This window comes from Coccinella septempunctata, chromosome 8 (genome assembly GCF_907165205.1).
Source record: "Coccinella septempunctata chromosome 8, icCocSept1.1, whole genome shotgun sequence".
Taxonomy (NCBI): Eukaryota; Metazoa; Arthropoda; class Insecta; order Coleoptera; family Coccinellidae; genus Coccinella; species Coccinella septempunctata.
This window is the reverse complement of record NC_058196.1, coordinates 11,072,174-11,095,842: the sequence shown is the minus strand read 5'-3', so window position 1 is coordinate 11,095,842 and position 23,669 is coordinate 11,072,174. Positions and strand designations below refer to the sequence as shown.

Here is a 23,669-nt window from a genome sequence, read left to right as displayed (position 1 = left end):
ACATATTGGAGAAAATGTCTGGTTTCAAATAAATGGCTGCCCAGCTCATAATAGCCGGAATGTACGGGAATGAATATTTTGGGGTGCAATGGATTGGAAGGTACAGTCCGGTAAGATGGCCAACAAGAAGCTCCGACCTTACGCTTTTGGATTTTTATGTCTGGAACACCTTGAAAGAAAAAGTTATCACAATATTTTGAATAGAATCTGAGTGGTGTTATTGAATTCTTTTCGTATGCAAACTAGATTATCACACGTCCGCAAAACCATAAACGTCCGATGAAGTCAGGATCTCCGCCAAAAAAAAAATATAATTTTAACTTTACCCTACTTTACCCTCTGCCGTCAATAGTCAAACGTTCCTCGCAGATTCCTTTTAAATCGTCTCAGTCGTCACTGAAGGTATTTAATTTCAGTTTATCCCAACAGTTGCGAAATAATTTACTAGTTACGAGAAGTAAAAATTTCAAGACATAGATGAGTTCCAGAAAATGTCAATTTAAATGTCAAAATTTGAAAAATCACTATGGTCTTTTCCAGAATTATTGACATCCCAGTAGGTTTTTAAAGTCCAGAGGCTCATAACAGCGTTTCTGGTGTTGGAACCTGAAGATAGGATGCGATTAGTCATCCCGAAACCGGTAGTTCTTGTAGAATAAATTGGTGAGAGACAGTTTTTAGGTGTTTTTATTTATTTTGGTATATTATATCATCTGTTCATTTCAGCTCAAGCTAATTCAAATATCTATATTAAACATATATTAGGTATCACATCACTCTGTAAATTAACTTGTACCTATAGGCGAAAACCAATCGTGTAACTGAAAATCCTCTGAATTGATAATAATTTTTATGTGTATTTTTATAAATGATCAAATTGAAAGTTTGACTGAGGAATACCCTTCCACCTCCTGAACTGAAAATTTCCAATTGTTAGTTCGGGATACTCGAGTAATTTCCAATATTTCATCTCTATGATTCAAACAAAAATGAAGTTGCTGAAGAATACCAGAGATAGAGTTTTCAAGAATATAAGGACTTCATACTGAAAAAAACCTTTTTATCACTGTGGTAGGAGTACAAAATCTCCATTGCTTTTGTATATTGATCTTCTGAAAATTTTCTGGAAAATAGCTCCTGTCAACCAAATATAACTACAATGATGTTCAGGAAATTCGTAAATTCGTAAACACGACAGAGGGTCAAGTAGGGTGTGGTGAAAATACAATTTTTGCGCATAGGATCCTAAACGTGCCAGTGCTCCTGAAATTAGGTCGCCTCACTTCGCTTAATCGGGCTTGTATAAGTTTCCATACGTGTGCTATTATAGTTCGTATACGAAAAGAATCCAATAACACCACTTCAATTCAATTCAAAATATCGTCATTGAATATTTCTCATGACGACTGTTCATCATACCGGGATCGTATAAGTTTTCTTATAGTACATTTGAGGTGTATAAATCGAAAAGATGACAAAATAAATTCTCAAGCTCTTCAACTGCAACGTTGCCAAATTTTCGGACTAGATGCGTCGGTCAACTATGCGGATTATATACATCAAGTCCATGTCGCTCGAAGCGCCCTCGCACTGGCCAAACCCTGAAGTTTTCTGTATATAATAACGAGTATAACCGACTTTTCAGACCCACCTGAAAATTCACCCCTAGCATCCCCTAACCCCCCTTATAACGATTCTATGGTCGAACGTTACCAGACCCGGAGCCGGGTCTGACAACGTCACTTTTGGACTGAAAAGTCGGTCGAGTATACCGTTTTGGGTCTGTATATGCGGTCGAACAAATCTATATATATATATATATATATATATATATATATATATATATATATATATATATATATATATATATATATATATATATATATATATATATATATATATATATATATATATATATATATATATATATATATATATATATATATATATATATATATATATATATATATATATATATATATATATATATATATATATATATATATATATATATATATATATATATATATATATATATATATATATATATATATATATATATATATACATATATATAGTGCTTCTGAAGAAGAGATAAATAAAGTCTCGAAAGCTTAAGCTGAAGGAAAAACAGTTTTACTTACCATTGTCGCTTTCCCAATAAATACCAAGACTCTACTTACATAACCGACAAATATTTCCCTCTATATATATATATATATATAGGATAAGGATATATGTATATAGGATTTTGAATCATTGACAAAAAATTTCGGTCAGATCTGTATGATGTGTACATAGACATAGAGACATGGATTGAGCATTTCCTTTCCATCTATACATGGAATACGGTCAAAAAAAGTGAAAGACAGAAACAAACATTAGGTCAGCTACTTGTCTTCTTCTAGAATATTGATTGGTCTTAACTCATGTCTATATCGAAAGAAAAGAGACAGGTATAGGTCTTGGCCCGACGAACATTTATCTTTCTCTATAAAATAGCCAATTTCATGCAGGTATTGCTCAGTCTATATCTCTTCGTCTATGGATGTGTATAACATCTTTTTGTGATTCATGACGATATTTGTAAACATAGTTCAATCCCAATTTTAAATACAATCATTGCACTTGGTTCCTCAGAATAAATAAGTTATGATGATTGTGATGATACTCTTTAAAATAGATACATAAACTTGTCACTCTTCAGCCAAACATGAAAATTAAGGAAGTGTTATCTGACAATTTTTTGAGATCATGTTTCATTTCAGTGAGGATTACGAACACAATTCCGAATCAGGTGAAATAGATTTCTTGGAAGCAGGAGTATCATTTTTTCAAAGACAGTGCATCAAAAGAGGCGATTCTGGATTGTCTGCTGTTTCCTACCGTCAAAGAGGATCCGGAGCCGGACCTGCCAACCGTCGTAGGCCGCCAGAAAGTCTCGTTGGAGGTACTGCTTACGACCAACTCTGGCTGTGGAAGTGCGTGAATTACACGTGAGTTAACCTATTTCACATTTCAACGAAGAAAATAAATTTTGTCGATCCCAATCAGAAAATAAGAGAAGAAAACGAGTAAATAGAATTTTTATCCAATAAAAATTCGTGAATAATTTGTGAGAGGGGGAGAACCAATCTCAGGACTGATATGTAGAAAACAGATTACTGTCAGACTTATCATAATGTGTATCAGAAGCTTAGAAAGGTGATTGCGGTTAGCGGACCGGGGTGTTTTTTTCTAAAGGCTACCAGGATGGAATCCTATCTTATCGGTTAGCCGTTTAGTTGAGGACTACGAAGATTTGTCTAAGGAAGACTTCACAGGTCGCAAACATTTCGAAATTGTGCTGTGTCAGAAATGGCTGATAATATTTACACTTTTACAGGACTTTATGTTTACAATTGAATAAAATTTCTCATACAGCATAGATAGTTATTTGATAAATTTAAAAATACGAATATCAAAACTAGGCAGATGGATCAATATATGTATCCCAAACACAATATAATGGTGGATGTCAGAAATCATGCCACTATGTAACAGATTCTAACCAAATGTTCCCGATGACCCGATGTCAACCAAATGTATTTGATTTCGACGGAATGTTACAGAAAGGGCTGGCTCTTCACTTATTTATGCTTAATATCACGACAGTTATGCTTAGTTTTGCTGGAATCTCTTTAAGCTTTGAACACCATAATTTTGCCAATTCCTTGTTTGAGGATAAGTAAATGAATTTGTCCATTTCCTGCTATAATTACAATGTTCGAATAAAAGTTTACCAATTATAATTGACAAAATTTGGATTTCTACTTCTTTATTTATTTATTTATTTATTTATTTATTCTGAAACAGGGATACAAACGGGAAAATTCCCATGACAGATCCACTTATAAACTAAACAATATTCTTAACAAGCATGGTGTTCAGATATACACATATAAAACTATAAAACTAACAACAGGCAATAATTACATAAACCATAAACTATTACAATTGGAAAATGCTCCTGATGTCCCTCCTGAAACTGGACAAGGAAGTTATAAAAATGTCAATCCCCGCACAATATTTATTGAATGAAGTGCATATTCGGTGAACCGGTGAATTCCTACCAATATTGGTATTGAATGCACTCTCTGAGAGTAAAGCACGATTTCGCGTTGCTCTGTAAGGGACATGATAGGGAATCATTGCAACCAAGTCCGGTGAGTCATAGCAATCCTTCATCAACTTAAAAGCGAATATCAAGTCATTTTTTATTCTCCGATGTTCGAGAAGCTCAACGTGGTATTGCGAACGGACCTGGTTTATACCGAGAGTTACATAAACATTAGAAACTCTGTAATGTAGAAATCTTATAAACCTGTTCTGAATTCTCTCGAGTCTAACTTTGTGGACATTATACAAAGGATTCCAAACTATACTAGCAAAGTTGAGCTTACTATAAATAAAGGCGTAGTATAATGACTTAATGGCTTCCTCATCATTGAAAGATTTACACATACGACACAAAAAACCCAAAGATTTACTGCATGACGAGATGAGGTGATCCATATGGAGGCTGAAGGAGAGTTTTGCATCAAATATCACGCCTAAATCCCTAACCCTAGTGACCCTACCAACGTCGATGTTATTCAAGCAATACTGGAACTCGATAGGTGAATTATTTCTAGTGAATGATATTAGCATGCATTTGTCAACATTCAACTCTAATTTGTTACGAAAATAATATTCCGAAAATGCTTCCAGATCCGCCTGCATTCTTACGCAATCTCTTATGCTGACAATTTGTTTGAAAATTTTTAAGTCGTCTGCATACAGGAGTATGAGACAATATCTGAAAATATCCTTCAAGTCATTCACGAATATGAGAAAAAGTAAAGGTCCCAGATGCGATCCCTGCGGCACTCCTGATGTTACAACAAATGGGGAGGATTTGTAACCGTTCACACAGACAAGCTGGGTCCTATTAAACAAATAAGATACGAGCCATCTCAATAGATCACCGTGGATACCAACAGCGGAAAGTTTGGAAGCTAGAAGATTGTGATCAACTCTATCAAATGCTTTACTGAAATCTGTGTAAACTGAATCAACCTGAGATCGGCTGTCCAGAGCTCTTGTAATAAATTCTGTGTAAACTACTAGATTCGTTTCCACTGATCTTCTGGGAAAAAAACCATGCTGTTCTTGTATTATTGTTGATTTTAAATGATGCCTGAGGACATCAAGAACGATCTTCTCGAACAGCTTGGCAAAAACTGACAGCTTACACACTCCTCGATAGTTTGTAACACAGTTTCTATGTCCAGAGTTTTTGAAAATTGGAACCAAGAGTGATGTCTTCCATGAGTCTGGAAAAGTACCAGACTGAATAGATTTAGTAAATAGAATCGAAAGAGGATAATTCAAACTAGAGCAGTTCTTAACAAAGTATGATGGATATCCATCAGGGCCCGCTCCTCCATCCGCATCGAGGGAATTCATATTATTCAGAACAATCTCAGGAGAGACAACAAACGAATCCAGAGCATTAGCAGTGCTGTTACAGCACACACTGTTGTAATGATGAAGCTGCCGGTACGGTCTAAAAACGCCACGAAAAAATCTAGCAAATAAATTACTTATAACTTAATTACTTCTTGAACTATTCCTATAAAAAATATTCAGTGAAAGTTGTTCAACAATGATTTTTTCGAAAGGAGGTCTTCCTTTTTCTACAAAAACTTCTTTTTGTTCCAACTTTGGAGGGTCATTTCGGTTTTCATTCAATTTATCTAATTTCTTTTGAGATTTTTCCTCATATTTTTCGTAAACCTGATGTGAAAAGTAGTGACGTAGTTTATTCAGAATAGTAAGGGCAGTGCCATCCTTTACTACGTAAGATTGGGCATATTTGGAAAATAAGTCAATAATCGTTAAAAATTTTGATTTTCGGAATGAGAATGTGTCTATGTGTATAACTTCAAAAGGTCGTTTTGCCAGAAGTGGTCCTGAAAATTTTAGTTTATAAGGTCGTCTCTCGTATTTTGAACGAAGACAGAGCTCACATTTATTTATGAACGAGGTAATTTTATTTTTTTTTTAATCCAATAATACTTCTTAGATAGTTGATTAAAAGTTTCTGATATTCCGTTATGATTTTTGTCATGATATTCTGAGATTATTTCGTTTTGATTTTCTTCTCGTTCTACATCTAATAAATAAAGATTACTTATGTAGAGTTTAACTGAGTAGTTGAAAGATTCTTTACAAAATCGAATAAAAAGGAGTCTTAAATTTTTATCTCTGAAAAAAATTCCTTAGGTTTCAGTGGGTCTGAAAACTTCTTTGAAAAGTGTAGTACAATTCAGTTTGATAGTAACATTATACGTATTTCTTCCAAAAGGTTTCGTGTATTTTAAATTATACTGTTCTCCGATATTAAGAATTATTCTATTTGGGTAAATATTGACTGGGGAATCTGTAATGGGTATTGCTTTACTGTTGTCGTCTTGAGTTGAATAAATAGTATTACCGGAATCGTTATCTTCGTTTCGATTGTCGGAATTGTTGAGGATATTTTGATTATTTTCTGAATTTAAAATGTTTTCACTTCTTCATCTGCTAGAACAGGTATTTCATTTACATTCGCTAATACTGAAGGGATTTCAACGTTCAAATCGTCATCAGAAAGTAAAGGAAGATTATCGTTCTCCCGATTATTGATTTCAACTCTTGAAAGTGCGTCTGCTACTTTGTTTTCTTTGCCTTTTGTATGCACGATATCGAAATCGAATTTTTCTAATTTAAGTTTCCATCGAATTAGTCTTGAATTTGGTTCTTTTATTTTATAGAGCTAGACAAGTGGGTTATGATCCGTTTCTACAGTAAAATGTTGACCGAAAAGATAGGGCCGGAAATGTTTTGTGGAATCCAATATTGCTAATAATTCTTTCTCAATTGTCGAATAATTTCTTTCGGCTGAATTCAATGTTCTAGAATAATATGATACTGGGCGATTAGACTGGGATAAAACACTTCCTGAAGCAACGTTTGATGCGTCTGTTGTCAATTTGAAAGGTTTTTCGAAATCTGGATAAGTTATACTTGGGGCATTTGTTAATAGTTCTTCACACAACTGAAATGATGATACATAATCTGGATCTTCAGGTTTTACCTTTGCGCCTTTTTTCAAGCACTTTGTCATTGGTGAAACGATATGAGCAAAATTTTCGATGAATCGGCGATATTAACCTAACAATCCTAAGAATGATTTTATTTCTTTTGTATTCCGAGGTATTGGGTAGTTTTCGATCGCTTTCAATTTGAAAGGATTCGTTGCTATTCCGTCGGGAGTTATTACATGTCCCAAAAAATTCAACATTTTCACTTAAAAATTCGCATTTATTTAGTTCGATTTGGAGATTGAATTCTTTTAGTTTTTGGAAAATTAATTTTAAATGATAGATGTGTTCTTGTAAAGATTTGGAAAATATTACAATACCGTCCATGTACACAAAACAAAATCTGTGGAGATACTTTTTGAATACATCATCTATGACTTCTTGAAAAGTACTTGGTCCGTTTTTCAAGCCGTAGGGCATACGAACGTATTCATAGTGTCCGTTGTTTACTGTGAAGGCCGTTTTCTTTATGAAATCTGGGTCCATTTCAATTTGGTGGAATGCTTTGGCCATGTCCAATGTTGAAAAATAACAACTTTTTCCTAAATTGTCTAAGACTTCTTCAATTCGGGGTGGGGGATACTTGTCTTCTACCGTTTTTTCATTCAAACGACGATAGTCGATTACCATTCGATACTTTCTTTGGCCAGATGCGTCTTTTTTCTTAGTGACGATCCATACGGGGGCATTATAGGGTGAAATTGATGGTCGTATAATTTTATCATCAAGCAATTTTTGTATCTGTTCTTAGATAATTCCTTTCATACTATGAGGGTGTCTGAAGGACTTCACGTAAACTGGTTCTTCATCTTTTGTTCTGATTTTGTGTTTGACTGTGTTACTGGATGAAAGATCACAATTTTCATTATAAGAAATATTTCTGAATTTACTGCAAAGTTTTAGAATTTCTCTTTTTTCTTCCGAATTCATGTGCTCGGTTATAATATGTGTGGAAAATTTAAAATTTCGATTTTCTGCGGGTGGTTCTGATATTTCCGCTTCGAATAAAGATTGAACAGGTATTCTTTCTGAGGAATTTATTTCGATGGTACTTTTTATTGGTTGAGGGATTGGTATACAACATAATCCGTCTTTCGCGTGGGCAATACATTCCGGGGTTGAAAATTCTTTGAAGTTCAGCTCTCGTATAATAACATGGCCATTTTCGATAGTAACTGGTATTTTGACATGATTTTTCGCAGTGAATTTTCTAGGTTTAATTTTGGAATTGCAATATTCGAGATTGAAAGGGATTTTTAAGCCGTTAATTTCTAAAGTGTGTGTTTGATAATCGATTTTTGCTCCTAGTCTTTGTAAATCGGAAGTTCCTAATAATGCGTCGAATTTTTTATGCCAATCAACTACATGTAAATGAATATTTTCATAGATCCCTAATTCATATAAAATGGGGATATGTGAATTGTCATCTGATTCAATAGTATTTCCTAAACCAGAAACATTGAATGGTTCTTTGAAAAGGAAATTGAAAAATTTTTCATAAGCTGGTTTTTTATTAGCTTTGTTCGTAGAGTGGTTTGCAACGGTTGTGAACTGTACAGAGTAAGCGCAATTCCATTTCAGGGTAGCGAGAACCCATTTGCGTTTGCTCTGTACAGTTCACAACCGTTGTGAACCACTCTACGAACAAGGCTATTAATTACTGAATTTGTTGCACCTGAATCAATAAGAATTCTTAAATTTACTTCTGGAAGGTAAATATAGGGCAATTTTGACTTAATCTTAACACAATTCAAGTCTAAGTATGTATTGTTTGTTTCTAGGGCACATGACTGAAAATTTTCATCCTCATCATTTTCTTCCCACTCTTCTTGAGGGTTAACGAATTCATTTTCTGGGAAATATTCTGTCATATTTTCGTCTGAATTACAATTCTCCGATTGAACATTAAATAGTTCTTCTAAGATGAAATTGGGTTTCTGTTGAATTATTATAATTTTGCTGACTGAAAGTAGGTTTTTGAGTAACAAATAAATTTTCTCTATTTGAACTACTATTTTGTTGTCGATAAATTGGTTTTTTATTATTATCCTGAGTTTTTCTTGAGAATTCACAATATTCGCTTTCTATTATCATAAAATTTGCATCTGTTTATACATTCTTCAAGAGTTTTAGATTCGAAATTGCTTAAATATGACCGATATGGTTCTGAGAGTCCAATTTGGAAAGTTTTGAGGGCTAATTTTTCTACATCTTGTTTTTTGTAAAGCAAATAATTTGGATCTTGTGTATTGAGTGTTAGGTATTGTAAAAGGTCATTCAAGTTCTTTGAAATTCTACTGTAAAAATCGAAATAATTTTCGTTCTCTTTCTGAACGGATTGTGTTAATGCAGAAATCAATAGGTATTAATTTCGTTGATCTCCGTATCTTATATAATAATAATAATAATAAAGTTTATTTTGTTAATCAATATATAGTTGTTCTCACAGAAATATTAACAAGGTATAGTTCATTTGGTACATAAATTTCTTATTACAAGTTAGAAATATTGAATATTAACTATAAAATCACACAACTAAATGTTCTCGTATACCAGTTCGAAATGTCCCCAGCGATTCGGAAGATCTGATGGCAAGTTGCAATTGCCATCTATTCTACAGCGGCATAGCTAGGTCTTCTTCTACCATAATTTGTTTCTGTGTTTTTATCCAGCTTGAATCTGTCTCTATTTCTTGTATTATATTGATGGATGATGTTGCTCTCCACTGTTAGGCCGTTCTTCAAGAGATTATTGGTGATCTTGTAGACAAACATGTACGATTCACGTAAGTAGAGCTTGTGTATAGGCAAAATGGGATATCTACTATACAGCAATGTGGTAGGTGTATCAAATGGCAACTTGAATAGGAATTTCACTATTTTATTTTGTGATCGTTGCAACCTATTTGTGTTGAATTTGGTGGTATTGCCCCATATGACTAATAAGTAAATTAGTACACTGTTTATATGAGCATTGTAAAACATCAGTTTTTCTTTGTCTGTAAGGTAATTTCGTATATGGGAAATAGGACCAATCATACTGCTGATTTTATTGAATACAGTGTCGACGTGATTGCTCCATCCAAGTTCATCATCAACACCCAGCCCCAAATATTTGTACGAGTTCACACGCTTGATTACACATTCGTTTATCTTCAGTGAAATATCGTGTTTGTTTTTTCTTTTTTTTATGGAGCTAAGCAACATGTAGACTGTCTTATCTTCATTGATTACGGGTTTGTTGAAACACAACCATTTAAGAAATGTTAGTAGAGCACTATTCGCAATTCTTTCAAGTTCCTTCAGATCATTGTGGTAAAATAATAATACTGTGTCATCTGCAAACATATAGTATTTTCCTGGTAGATTCACCTTTGATAAGCTCTCAACATACAGCAGGTATAATAGAGGCCCAAGGACTGATCCTTGAGGTATACCGGTTTTGACTTTTCTTCTTCTACTTTTTTTTCCATTTATTGCAACATATTGAGATCTGTCTAGTAGAAATGATTTTATAAGTTTCAAGGCTGGTCCTCGTATTCCAAGTAGCTTCAGTTTTTCAATGAGCTTGTGATGATCTATTGTATCGAATGCTTTCTTGGGATCTATGAATATTGTAGCAACATAAAAACCGTCGTCTGTTTTTTTATTATATTTTCTACCAGGTCTGCCACTGGTCCCAGCGTTGAATTATTTGCTTGAAAACCATACTGTTCTTGAGACAATCTGAAAAATCCAACCAATCTTTTTTCAATTATTTTCTCAATTATCTTTGAAATTGTAGAATTTATTGCAATTGGCCGATAGTTCTCCACTTCTTCTTTGCTTCCCTTCTTGAAAACCGGTATAATTTTGGATACTTTACATTTTTTGGGAAAAACACCAGTTCTGAGTGAAAAGTTTATAGTGTTCAATAGTGTATCCTCCACAATATTGTAGACTGATGAGATGTCCCTTGCTGTCAAGTCGTCATCTCCACTAGCAGATGAAGTACTGAAGGATTATCCGTGAAATATTCATTTAGTTGTTCAGCAATTTCTCCATCCTCAGATATAGACATATTATCTTTTTTGATTTTATTGATTTTGTTATTCTGCTTTTTATTTTCAATATTAAGTGTTTGATTGATAATGGACCATAACTGTTTGATTTTGGTACCAATTTTGTTTATTCTATTTCTTTCTTGGTTCTTCTTATCATTTAGTAAGTTTCTTTTTTGATGGCTTTAAAATCATCCTTATATTTGTTTATATGTGGGTATTTTCTCATTTTCCGAGGAACATTGTCCCTTATTTTTATTTGTTTTTTAATTTCATTGTTGAACCAAAAATTGTTATTTAATACTTTTTTATGATGATTCATTGTTGCGTTTTTTTTTTGCGGAGGTTAGAGCACCAATCAAATCATCTGTTGTTTGAATATTTTGTCTACATTTCTCTATCATGCATTCCTTGAAATTGTTGTAATTAGTTCGTGAGAATATTTTTGTTATTTTATTTTTTCGTTCATCTCTTCTATATAGATCTGACAGTATTCACACTTATCCAGGAGTTCGAATTCCTTATTAACCACGACTTCAAATTTTAAATATTTTTCAACATATAGGATCACACCACAACCTCTGGTTCTAGAGCTTCTACATTTATGTACGGCCACATAGTTATCAATGCTGTAGTATTTTATCTCAGATTGACGGAGCCAGGACTCAGTAATAGCAATTATATCTGGGTAATTGTAATTTCTAATATAATATTTCAAATTTTCAAATTTTTGACTCTTCCTTATAGATCTTATATTGAGATACAAGATGTTCAAAAAAATTGTTTAGTTTTTTTGTGTATTTATCTTTTCAAAATCCTGTTCATTGAGAATTTTAATAGATTCACTTGTATCAGTTTTCCGTCCATCTTTAAACCATGCAAATTTTATTGAATTCTCCTTCTTCATTTCACTTCATCTTTGCAATAATGATCGTCTGATGGTGATCCACTCCTTAGCATTCTGGAAAGAAATGGAATCTCTCGCTTCTACTTCAATTTTTGATTTTATTGTGAAATTCAAGGCGTAAGTAAGGTCTGGAGTTAACCTTCCTTGGAGATGTATAAAAAGGTTGTCTATTTCATTGATAAATATTGATACATTTTGACCTGGAGAAAATTCAGGTATTGAGTTCAAAAGCAATTGTATGTCTTGTCTTGACATAGCGTCAACTACAGGTGGGTTAGAAGAAGTTTGGTTATTCCTTTCGAGGTTTTCAAAATTTCTTCTTGAAGGATATGGTTGGAATCTTCTTTTTCTAATTGATTGATTGTTCGAAAAATTTGTTCCTAATTCTAATAATTCTGAATCTTCAGCGATGACTTCTAGTACGCTTGAAGAATCAGTATCTGTCATTAAACTTTGGGATTCTGGGTTTAAGGAAAGAGATTGATGGACTTACATCACCAAGATATGCATCCTAGGGTGTGTAGTTCCTTCTTCTTAATCGAAGTGGATCGAGTTGATGGTCTTCCTTCTAGATGAAGTCGGTAGAATTGATTCTCTGCTGGTTCGATGTGGTTTCTTGGTGATACCGCACAAAGACTTGATAGTCACCAGGAGTTCCTCAAACACTCTTCGAACAGCCTGTTTGCCGGACGAGTCCGTATTCACTTATGGAAACTGATTTTAGTTTTTTTTTCTTTTCACTAAAACTCCGTTGCGATATCCTGTTCGCAGCGCCAGTTATGAATAACGTATCCAAAAGTCTATTTTTAAAAAGAACTTATTTCTTTTTAGGGTTGCCAATGATAATTAAAGGACAACTCAATAGAAAGGATATCGTTTTTATTTGTTCAAAGAACAAGCAAATGAATCTATCTAACGCTAGACATCAACTAACTACTATTCAAATTATGAAAAACGGAAAGAGTCACAATCGGTGGTCACGCCTTGTGTCGTCTTCCAGGAATCCTGGGTTTAGGGTTCCGATGCGATTCCGTGCTTCTTGTGGGAAACGGTCTCGTAACAATATATTCTATGTTGATTAAAATCTATCAACATAAAATGCAATAAAGGCTGAAATAACATATATAAAAATTTCAAGAGTACGGAACAAAATTTGAAAATTTTAATTTTTTTTTAATAATTCAAAAAAGTGAAAAATAGTGAATTCGAAGTATTGCCGTATATTATATGTTAAAATGTTGCCGAGTACCCATAGTATTTCAACATATATATATATATATATATATATATATATATATATATATATATATATATATATATATATATATATATATATATATATATATATATATATATATATATATATATATAACTATAAAAATACCCTTAGCAAATTGATACACAATAGGGAATCAAGGTTGACAACAACAACTGAACAAACAAAATTTTAAATTCATGAGGATTCCATTCGTTAAAGATTTCACACCCAACCTTATAGGAGTTTTGAACAAATTTGAAAACATCAAACTCGCCAAATATAATTTGACGAAGGTAGGTGACCTGTTCTCGAGGACCAAGGAAAGGACACCAATAGAATTATGCACTAATGCAGTATATAAGATCTCATGTCAACATTGTGATGGTTGTTACGTGGGCCAAACGCAACAATGGTTGAAACAAAGAATCACTCAACATAGAAGTGATTGCCGTATTGGAAAGAACTCGTGTGCTTTAGTTAGACACTGCCAAGAAACTGGGCACAGTTTTGCTTTCGGGTTTGATGATATTAGAGTGTTGGAGACAGATTCGAATTACAGAAATAGGTTATTCCTCGAAATGTTTCAGATTGGCAAGCAGCAAAATGCAGTGAACTTTAAATCGGACACGGACCGTATGAGTGCGATTTATAGTGACCTCTTGAATATTTTATAGTGGTTTGAAAATTAAAACAGATGGTTCTGTGTCTTCATTTTGTTATCTTCTCATGAGATGGCGTATTGTGCCTACAGCGTAGTATCGTTCCACCGTTAGCTATGTAATGTATAATGACTGGGGATATTTCATGTTTTTTAAGCTGTTTTCTGAGAAATTTGTCATTATTAATGTTAATTGCAGTCGATATTATTGATTAATATTTTGGTACATCTTGTAAGTAATGCCGTTTTGTGTTTTTGTCTTGTTTTTCACGGTTCATTATTTTGCAGTTTCTCCTGAAGAAGTTGACAACTGTCAACGAAATATTGAGAAGTAAAGATAAACACAGAACTTATTGGCTGTTTTACTTGGAATTAGACCACATACCCGATAAAACTAATTTATTTAAATAATATTTGGTCGATAAGAACACTACACAAACTATATATATATATATATATATATATATATATATATATATATATATATATATATATATATATATATATATATACAGGGTCTTTCACGAGGAACCTCACCCATATTTATACGGGAAACTACTGAACGTATTTTCATGAAATTCAGCACTTATAAGTATTTCACGATGCTGATGAAATCTAAAATATTTTCAAGGCATGAGCACCGCCGGTTTTTCCGGAAATGACGTCAACTTCTGTTTTTCAAATTAGAACACCATTTTTTTATTGCAGAAATAGATTCCTTAGAAAATTTCAAGTTATTTTGATGTAACATTTTTCAGTTTTGGTTGGAAAATTCTCTCTGAGCGGGAAAATTCGAAAAAAAAATCGAAAATAGAGCTCTGCTGAAACAAGAATAACTTCGAGGTTTTTGGATGGAAAATTTTCATTTTTGGGATTTTTCAAGATGTAAGATTGATGTATCCACTTTAAAAATCGAAATCGCGATTCATGATACAGGGGGTGAAAAAATCGTTTTCAAAGTTAGGGATGACAAAATCGTCAAAAATCAATTTTTTCAAATTAGAACCCCATTTTTTTAAGGCAGATATTGAATCTACGTTAAAAAATAATGTGAGTGTATGCATCACACCCTTGCCCTAAAATGGATATCTTCTGAGTCATTCACAAAAAACTGTTTTTCGTCTTGAATTTTCAGCTATTTCTTTTCCCTTCACGCCAAAAAGATGAAATTTTCAGGAACTGTTATTTGAATCATGCTGTAGATTTTTCACCCCTTCTTGAAACCGACTTCAAGTTACTATTAGGAGAACCATGGCAGACTCTCGCAGTTATAACTAGAGAAGATGCTCAAAGTTTTGACCGTTAATTTCTAGACATTTATTCATACGTCTCAGGAATGCTTCGTGCGTTGCTCTTCTTATTTCATCGGGAGGAAGAGATCTGCAAAAGTGTTTAAAAACCAAATTGAGTTTCAAAACTATGAATCTAAAAATCTAAACAAACCTGAACGCATTTCTGACTCGTTCTATGCAGTCCTCGTTATCAGTCAGGGGAGTTGAGTAGACAATATTTTTTATCCTACCCCAAACATAATAGTCTGAAGGAGTTAAATCGGGAGAACGTGGTGGCCAAAGATGTGGACCATTAATTGAGAATAAAGAGGTTTCCGATACAAATTCGAATCAAAATTCGCCATCTATTTAGGAACAACCTGTAACTATTTTCTCTTGCATTTTCAGTTCCTGAAAATTTCATCTTTTTGGCGTGAAGGGAAAAGAAATAGCTGAAAATTCAAGACGAAAAACAGTTTTTTGTGAATAACTCAGAAAATATCCACTTTAGGGCAAGGGTGTGATGCATACACTCACATTATTTTTTAACGTAGATTCAATATCTGCCATAAAAAAATGGGGTTCTAATTTGAAAAAATTGATTTTTCACGATTTTGTCATCCCTAACTTTGAAAGCGATTTTTTCACCCCCTGTATCATGAATCGCGATTTCGATTTTTAAAGTGGATACATCAATCTTACATCTTGAAAAATACCAAAAATGAAAATTTTCCATCCAAAAACCTCGAAGTTATTCTTGTTTCAGCGGAGCTCTATTTTCGATTTTCTTTTCGAATTTTCCCGCTCAGAGAGAATTTTCCAACCAAAACTGAATAATGTTACATCAAAATAACTTGAAATTTTCTAAGGAATCTATTTCTGCAATAAAAAAATGGTGTTCTAATTTGAAAAACGGAAGTTGACGTCATTTCCGGAAAAACCGGAGGTGCTCATGCCTTGAAAATATTTTAGATTTCATCAGCATCGTGAAATACTTATAAGTGCTGAATTTCATGAAAATACGTTCAGCAGTTTTTCGTATAAATATGGGTGAGGTTCCTCGTGAAAGACCCTGTATATAGTAGTATACAATTAACTTGGTCGACATCCCTTAACCTATTTTACTATATATATATATATATATATATATATATATATATATATATATATATATATATATATATATATATATATATATATATATATTAGACTGATTCAAGAAAATCGACTTTCCTTTTTTTCGAGAAACACACCCCTTATTATCTTCAGGGCACTGAAAAATGACGTCTGTGAAAATATTAGTCAAAAATCTTATTATTTAGAGGTCGCTCATCGAGGATTTCTATTTTCCCTACTAATAGCAGGGGAAAAAAATTTATTTCTAGTTAAAAAATTCCAGTTCGCAAACCAATGGACGGATTCCATTGAGCGATATATTTTTATGTAGGGAGTTAGGTGCTCTACAAAAACTGTCTCATATAGTTTTTCCATAAAACGGCTTTTCGAAAAGTTATTAGAGCTTGAAATGAAATTTTTGTCGAAGTAGCTGTTTTTAATCGGATATTGGGGAGAAATTATTGGAATTTACTTTGAAAATCAGAATATAGCTCTGGAAAGATACAATTAATATGATTCTATGTAGATTCAAATAATTTATGACATCCTAAAATAGTCAATCTCAACAATTGTTAGAGAGTCAGAAATTTATACTCTTCAGAATCAAATTATTCAGCATCTATTATTTCTCATTCACTTGGGTCAGAAGGAATGATTGGTTTTGTGTCCTCTTTCAGATTAGTGTTTGTTGTTAAACCCAGTACTTGTCTTCAGTTTCAGTCATAATACAATTTTGTGTATTCATTATTTTTATAAATCCAAAATAGCCGCTGTCACAAAATAGGTAGTGAACTATCAATTTTTCAACAAATGTCTCGATATTTGTGGGATTGGTAGGTTTAATGATATTAGAAATAAGTCGCATATAGAAAGCATTCATTCGATTGTGGAAAATAATATTGGTGTTGGTATATTCAACATCTATAATACATAATATGTTCTAAACAGATAATTTCAATTTTTTTTTGTTGCAATCCGGAAAACGATGACGATGTTCGTTTATCAATTGTAAAAGAAACTGTAACTGTTTATTCTTCATTCTTCTTTTAGGAGTTATTGCATTCTTCAATTAAACCAATAACTCGCTCCGCTGAATTGTTAACAACAGAAAGATCCTATCATCTATATGTTACTTTCACTACATAATGTCTTCTCCAATGAATTCATATAGCGAGAATTTTGTGAATGCGGCCATTTTGGGTTTGCAAAAATAATGAATACACAAAATTGTATTATGGATGAAACTGAAATCAAGTACCGAGTTTAAGATCAAACACTAATCTGAAAGAGGGCACAAAACCAATCATTCTTTCTGACCCAAGTGAATGAGAAATAAGAGATGCTAAATAATTTGATTCTGAAGAGTATGAAACACTAACTCCCTAACAATTTTTGAGGTTGACAATTTGGGGATGTCATAAATGATTTAAATCTAAATAAAATCATATCAATTGTATTTTTCGAGAACGATTTCCTTATTTTCAAAGTAAATTCCAATAATTTCTCCCCGATATCCGAGTAAAAAGAGCTACTTCGACAAAAATTTAATTTCAAGCTCTAATAACTTTTCGAAAAGCCGTTTTATGGAAAAATTGTAAGTGGCAGTTTTTGTAGAGCACCTAACTCCCTACAAAAAAATATATCGCTCAATAGAATCCGTCCATTGGTTTGCGAACTGGAATTTTTTAACTAGAAATAAATTTTTTTCCCCTGCTATTAGTAGGGAAAATAGAAATCCTCGATGAGCGACCTCTAAATAATAAGATTTTTGACTAATATTTTCACAGACGTCATTTTTCAGTACCCTGAAGATAATAAGGGGTGTGTTTCTCGAAAAAAAAGAAAGTCGATTTTTTTGAATCAGTCTAATATATATATATATATATATTATTCTAGAGAATATATATTATTCTATATTATATATTATTCTAGAGAATAACAACTACAAGCTCTACTGGGATACATTCATCGACACCGATAGGCCCATAAAACATAATAGACCAGATATGGTGCTCTTTAACAACAAAGAAAGATCAGTCCAAATTCTAGACGTGACAATCCCGGCCGATGACAATCTATACAAGGCATACGTTGAGAAGACGACAAAATATCAGGATCTGGCCTTCGAGTTGAAAACCATACACAGCCTTAAAACAACAACAATAATGCCGCTGATAATCTCGACCAACGGGTTGGTCGAAAAACATTTGGTGGAGAATACCCTCAAATTAGGATTAGATGGGGACCTCATCAGCACAGCACAGAAGGAGGTCATACTCGCGAATGTGAGAACGGTCAGGAAATTTCTCACAACAATCTGACATGCCTTGGCAAAACAGTTTGCCCGGCACTAGGAACTGCCAACCCTTGAAGGTGATTTAAAAAAAAAAAAAAAAAAAAAAAAAAAATATATATATATATATATATATCTATATATATATATATATATATATATATATATATATATATATATATATATATATATATATATATATATATATGGTAATTATGGAGAACATGCCACCATCAAGATATACGGATGAAAAATTCAGTACTTACTAATTTTGGGGCGTAGATTGTGAATCCGAAGTCGAAATCCCGTGCAAATGCCTAGTTTTTGAGAAAAAAAATAAAAATGGTAACTTCATTCACGTCCCTTCATTTCTTTATATTTGCCGTAAAATGCATTCGTTCTTGATTTCAGCCAAGTATTTCGTGTAAAGATTCATTTTCAATCATAATTCATGCATTTCCATCCGTTCTTTTACCATTAATTCGGTAAAAACGAGATGTTTACGTTTGCCTACGAAATCAGCCATTAGGGTTATGATGACAGCGAGTGGAGCGTAGTTGCCAGACCGAAAATTTTTCGGATCAGTCAAGAAACCACGGGGAAGTGTGTGCCACCCAGAGATATATCTCTGGGGCCACTTTGTCTGGATAGGAGAATGGAAAAAAGGAATGATTTCGAGAGGGAAAAAGAAGGTTAGGTTAGGTTACGTTAGAACTTTTTCTATCACATACTTGAGGTGAGTACAGTTGAAAAAGTCATCCAGAAAAGACCACGGGGATGTGTGGGCCTGGATAGGAGAATGAAAAAAAGGAATGATTGTGAGAAGGTTAGGTGAGGTTACGAACAAATATCCTATCCAGGCCCACACCTCCCTGTGGTCTTTTCTGGATGACTTTTTCAACTGTTCTCACCTCAAGTATGTGATAGAAAAAGTTCTAACGTAACCTAACCTAACCTTCTTTTTCCTTCTCACAATTATTCCTTTTTTCCATTCTCCTATCCAGGCAAAGGTGGCCCCATTGATATATCTGGGTGGTCTACATCTCCCCGTGGTATCTTTGCTGATCCGATAAATTTTCAGTCTGGCAACCTCGCTCCACTCGCTGTCATCATAACCCTAATGGCCGATTTCGTGGGCAAACGTAAACATCTCGTTTTTACCGAATTAATGGTAAAAAAACGGATAGAAATGCATGAATTATGATTGAAAATGAATCTTTACACGAAAAACTTGGCTGAAATCAAGAACGAATGGTTTTTTACGGCAAATATAAGGAAATGAAGGCACGCGAATGAAGTGACCATTTTTATTTTTTTTCTCAAAAACTAGGCATTTGCACGGGATTTCGACTTCGGATTCGCAATCTACGCCCCAAAATTAGTAAGTACTGAATTTTTCATCTGATTTATCCGATGGTGGCATGTTCTCCATAATTACCATATATATATAAAATTCCACTTATATTTCTTTTCATCCAAATATTTTCTACGTCTAAAATGGAGACTGCCTGAAGATAGAAATTGTGGTGTTCACTGAAATGGTGGTTTGCAAAAGCTGTGTTGTTCTTTTTCTAAAATATATCTACAGATAGATCATAGAAACGAAATCAGATGCATTTTCTATCTCCAGAAACTGAAACAATGGATAGATAGGATTATTGAAATAGGCCGTAAGTGAAACAATGGATAGATAGGTTTATTGAAAACGGCCGTAAGTCGTCTAATTTCCCTCCATCTCTTGTTAGCAGGCTATAATCCTAATTACCTGATTCAGTTCTCTCTCATCTAAGTTTTTATCCAATGTGTTGAGAACCAGGTCATCAGGAGGAATAATGAGATTTCTTTCTTTCTCCCTCCCAATCGCAGACTGGGTTCTTCTATTTTCAGGTTTTCCCTCCTTCTCTAACAACTCTTCCTCTTTATTGGGTATCTGCGATTGTTCAGACATCTCATTATCTTCAAATTATTCAGCTTTACAACAATATACTTCATACTCCATTTCATTGTTGGGCATACTTTGATTTGGTTTCAATTTTAAAGTTTATGATCCAGTTAGGCTTCTCATACTGTCCCTCTAAAACAATCTTATTAGTATTGTTATCATAAACTCTCAGAACCTAATCATCTAAATAAATTTTAGGTCCTGAGTCTGTTAACCGTCTCAATGATAACAGATTCTCAGACACATCTGTAGCGACATAGATATTTAATAGTGTTATGCTCTTACTCTTTAGTGGATATCTATATAATGATAGATCTCCTTGACCATCTATCCCAATATCAGCGATCTGATTTTTGTTTGCACTACAAATGTTTTATTTTCACACCTCTTAATGTTACTCAAGATCCATCGATCATTCACTATACGATCAGTGGCTCCAGAATCGGCTCGGCAACAAAACTAATATAATTTTCAACATTACACTCACCTCATTCTTATTTTCTTCATCTTAATTTTTATTATTCTAACACGTGGGAGTACCTTTCTGTCATCTTTACTTCCAAGTTTGTTGGGTCTACCTTTCATTCTAACTTTGAATTTCGTCCTACTTGAATTCTTTGGAGGTTCACTGTTTCCGCCTTGAACTGTCAGATTCGGACAGTCATTCCCCTTATGAGTCCTAATAGCTCAACAGTAGTAGCAGAACCATTTATTGTGTAATCTCAACTAGCATTCACTAGATCTGTGCCCCTTTCTATTGCACCTAAAGCATCTAATTTTAGGTGCAGAGGAAGCTTGGATACGGTTAATTATAGGGGCTTCCTCTTTATTTTCGGAGTTTTTTTCTGCCTCTTACTGGGAGATGAAAGATTTAATCTCCTCCAAAGTCATCTTCTGAGTCGTGGTTTGCCGTTTTATCAAGTCAGCATTCCTCAGCTCAGGAATCACTAGAGAAACGGCTTGATAAGAGGCAGACCTGACTTCTTGAGCCGTCAGTTCAATGACATCTTCACAGGTTTCATACGATAGCATCAAACCTGTCGCAGAAGTCGTTGACTAGCTCACCTCTTTGCATCTCAATTGCGTATGAGCGTGCTCGGACAGAGGTATCAGTAGCGTTACTCTCTCTCTTTCGCGAACACCTTAACGCTTTCAAAACCTCTTCAGGACATCTTAAGTGAAGTATTTTCTGTGATACTTCTCATCTAACCGATTTATTATGATGTCACGGACCAAATTCTTCCTCTAGATTTCAACTGCCTCTGACAATTCAGCAGTTTGAATACTAGCTTCGATGACATCTGATAAATCGTTGCTCGTTAACTCAGATTTCAAGTAGACCATCCAAATATCAAAGTTGGAATCCTTTAGTCAACCTTTAGTTCCACCTTATGTTGATTTTATTGGTGAGCAATTCTTGCTCCAGCATCTTCTTAATTTTATCTTCATTGGTCTTAGACCGCTGCTCTACTGGCGAGGTATCAGAACCATCTCTACCCACCTTCCGTTTGCCTGTTAGGGGAACAGGAAGACAGCTTTTGTTCTTCTCCTCTAAAATTCTCAGCCGTGTCCTCTATGTCCCAAGATTGTCCTTGCAGATCTGTGCGAGTGTCTGCACCATCGCCTTGACACCATTAAGGACAGTTTTGAGGACATTGCCTGCCTCGCTCAGTTGTTTTGCTACTTTACTTTTTACAAAAACTCTCGCTGCGTCACCTCACTAACCTGCGTTTCTATTTGTGCCTGGCCTTATCAGACTAGAAATTATTCATATTATGAGTAGCTTGCATTCTGATGTCCTCAATTATATTCAGAACTGTAAAATATGTATTATACCTGGATTTCATTTGACTCTAATTTAGAAAGGAACTTCTCTTTCAATTTATAAATCATCCAACATCTAATTTCTGGAGAATTCATAATCCTGTCTCTTAAATTTCATCGTCTCATCTCTAACATTTTAAAATCATCCTCCTTTAATATCGTAAGGTCCTAGAGCGACTATGTATCAGTCTAGAGTTCAATTGGCATGAGGGGGAAATGTCAATAGTTATATAAAAAAATAATAATAATAGCCATTAATATAACGAGATTATTATACGATTCATAATAGTCGAGGACTTTGCTAGGTGACGAGGCGACAGCCAAGTCACCCACAATATACGAGACGGTGTTAAATCGCTAATAATCGAGTTACATTCAAAGCTTTATCGCATTTTATCATTGACAACGGCGATGCGAAAATAAAAGCAACAAGCAAAGATTATAAAGTAGAAAGATATGAAACGCCCTCATATCTTTAATACTAAACACCGACTACATTTTGGCCAGTGAAAACACGCTTGACAATGATATGGCGTTAAAAACGCACTGTCAATGCAGAAAAACTTTTTAATAACAGCTTTCTGTTTTTTAATTGAGGGGCGCGAAATTAGATTTCTATTCCTTGTATTAACCATCAATATTGACATTGTTTCTATCAGAAAACAAACATCCTGAGCGACAAAACAAAAGTATGGTTTTGTTTCGTGATCAGGATATCAGTTTTCATCTTAACATTGTTTGGGATCAATTTATATCAATGAAAAACGCTCTTGGATGTGCTATATTTTTATTTGCAATTTATAAAAAAATTACAAAAATTGAAATTATAGGCAATAAATGAAGCTTTGACTAGGATTCTAAAGCATATGGTGATCTGCTAAACGACGAAGGTGTTATTTCTGTACAAAAGGTTGTTCTGAGTTAATGAACTTAGTTGAATTTGTAAAATATACATATATCAGAAATAAATATGAATCAATATTCAATATACCATCATAGCATACAAATTCCAGTTACTTAGATATGAAGGTATTATTTATAGACTTTTTAGAACTACATTTGCAAAAAACCTTACAGACATATACTACAAGACCTGTATGTCAGTATAGTATAGTGTAGTATAGTTTCTTGGTGCTTTTTCATGATTTCCTTATGTAGGCTTTTTTATCTGATCTAGGGTATGATTCTCTTTCAG

At 33.7% G+C, this 23,669-nt stretch overlaps 1 protein-coding gene across 2 annotated transcripts in view; it reads left to right on the top strand.

Moving 5' to 3' along the window:
• LOC123318930 (C3 and PZP-like alpha-2-macroglobulin domain-containing protein 8) overlaps positions 1-23,669 on the top strand; it is a 1,198,665-nt gene that overhangs the window by 676,055 nt on the left and 498,941 nt on the right. For both annotated transcript variants that reach the window (XM_044905716.1, XM_044905717.1), the window contains one exon: positions 2,769-2,996. In XM_044905716.1, coding sequence (XP_044761651.1) covers positions 2,769-2,996 — 228 coding nt within the window. The remainder of the gene's footprint in view (positions 1-2,768; positions 2,997-23,669) is intronic.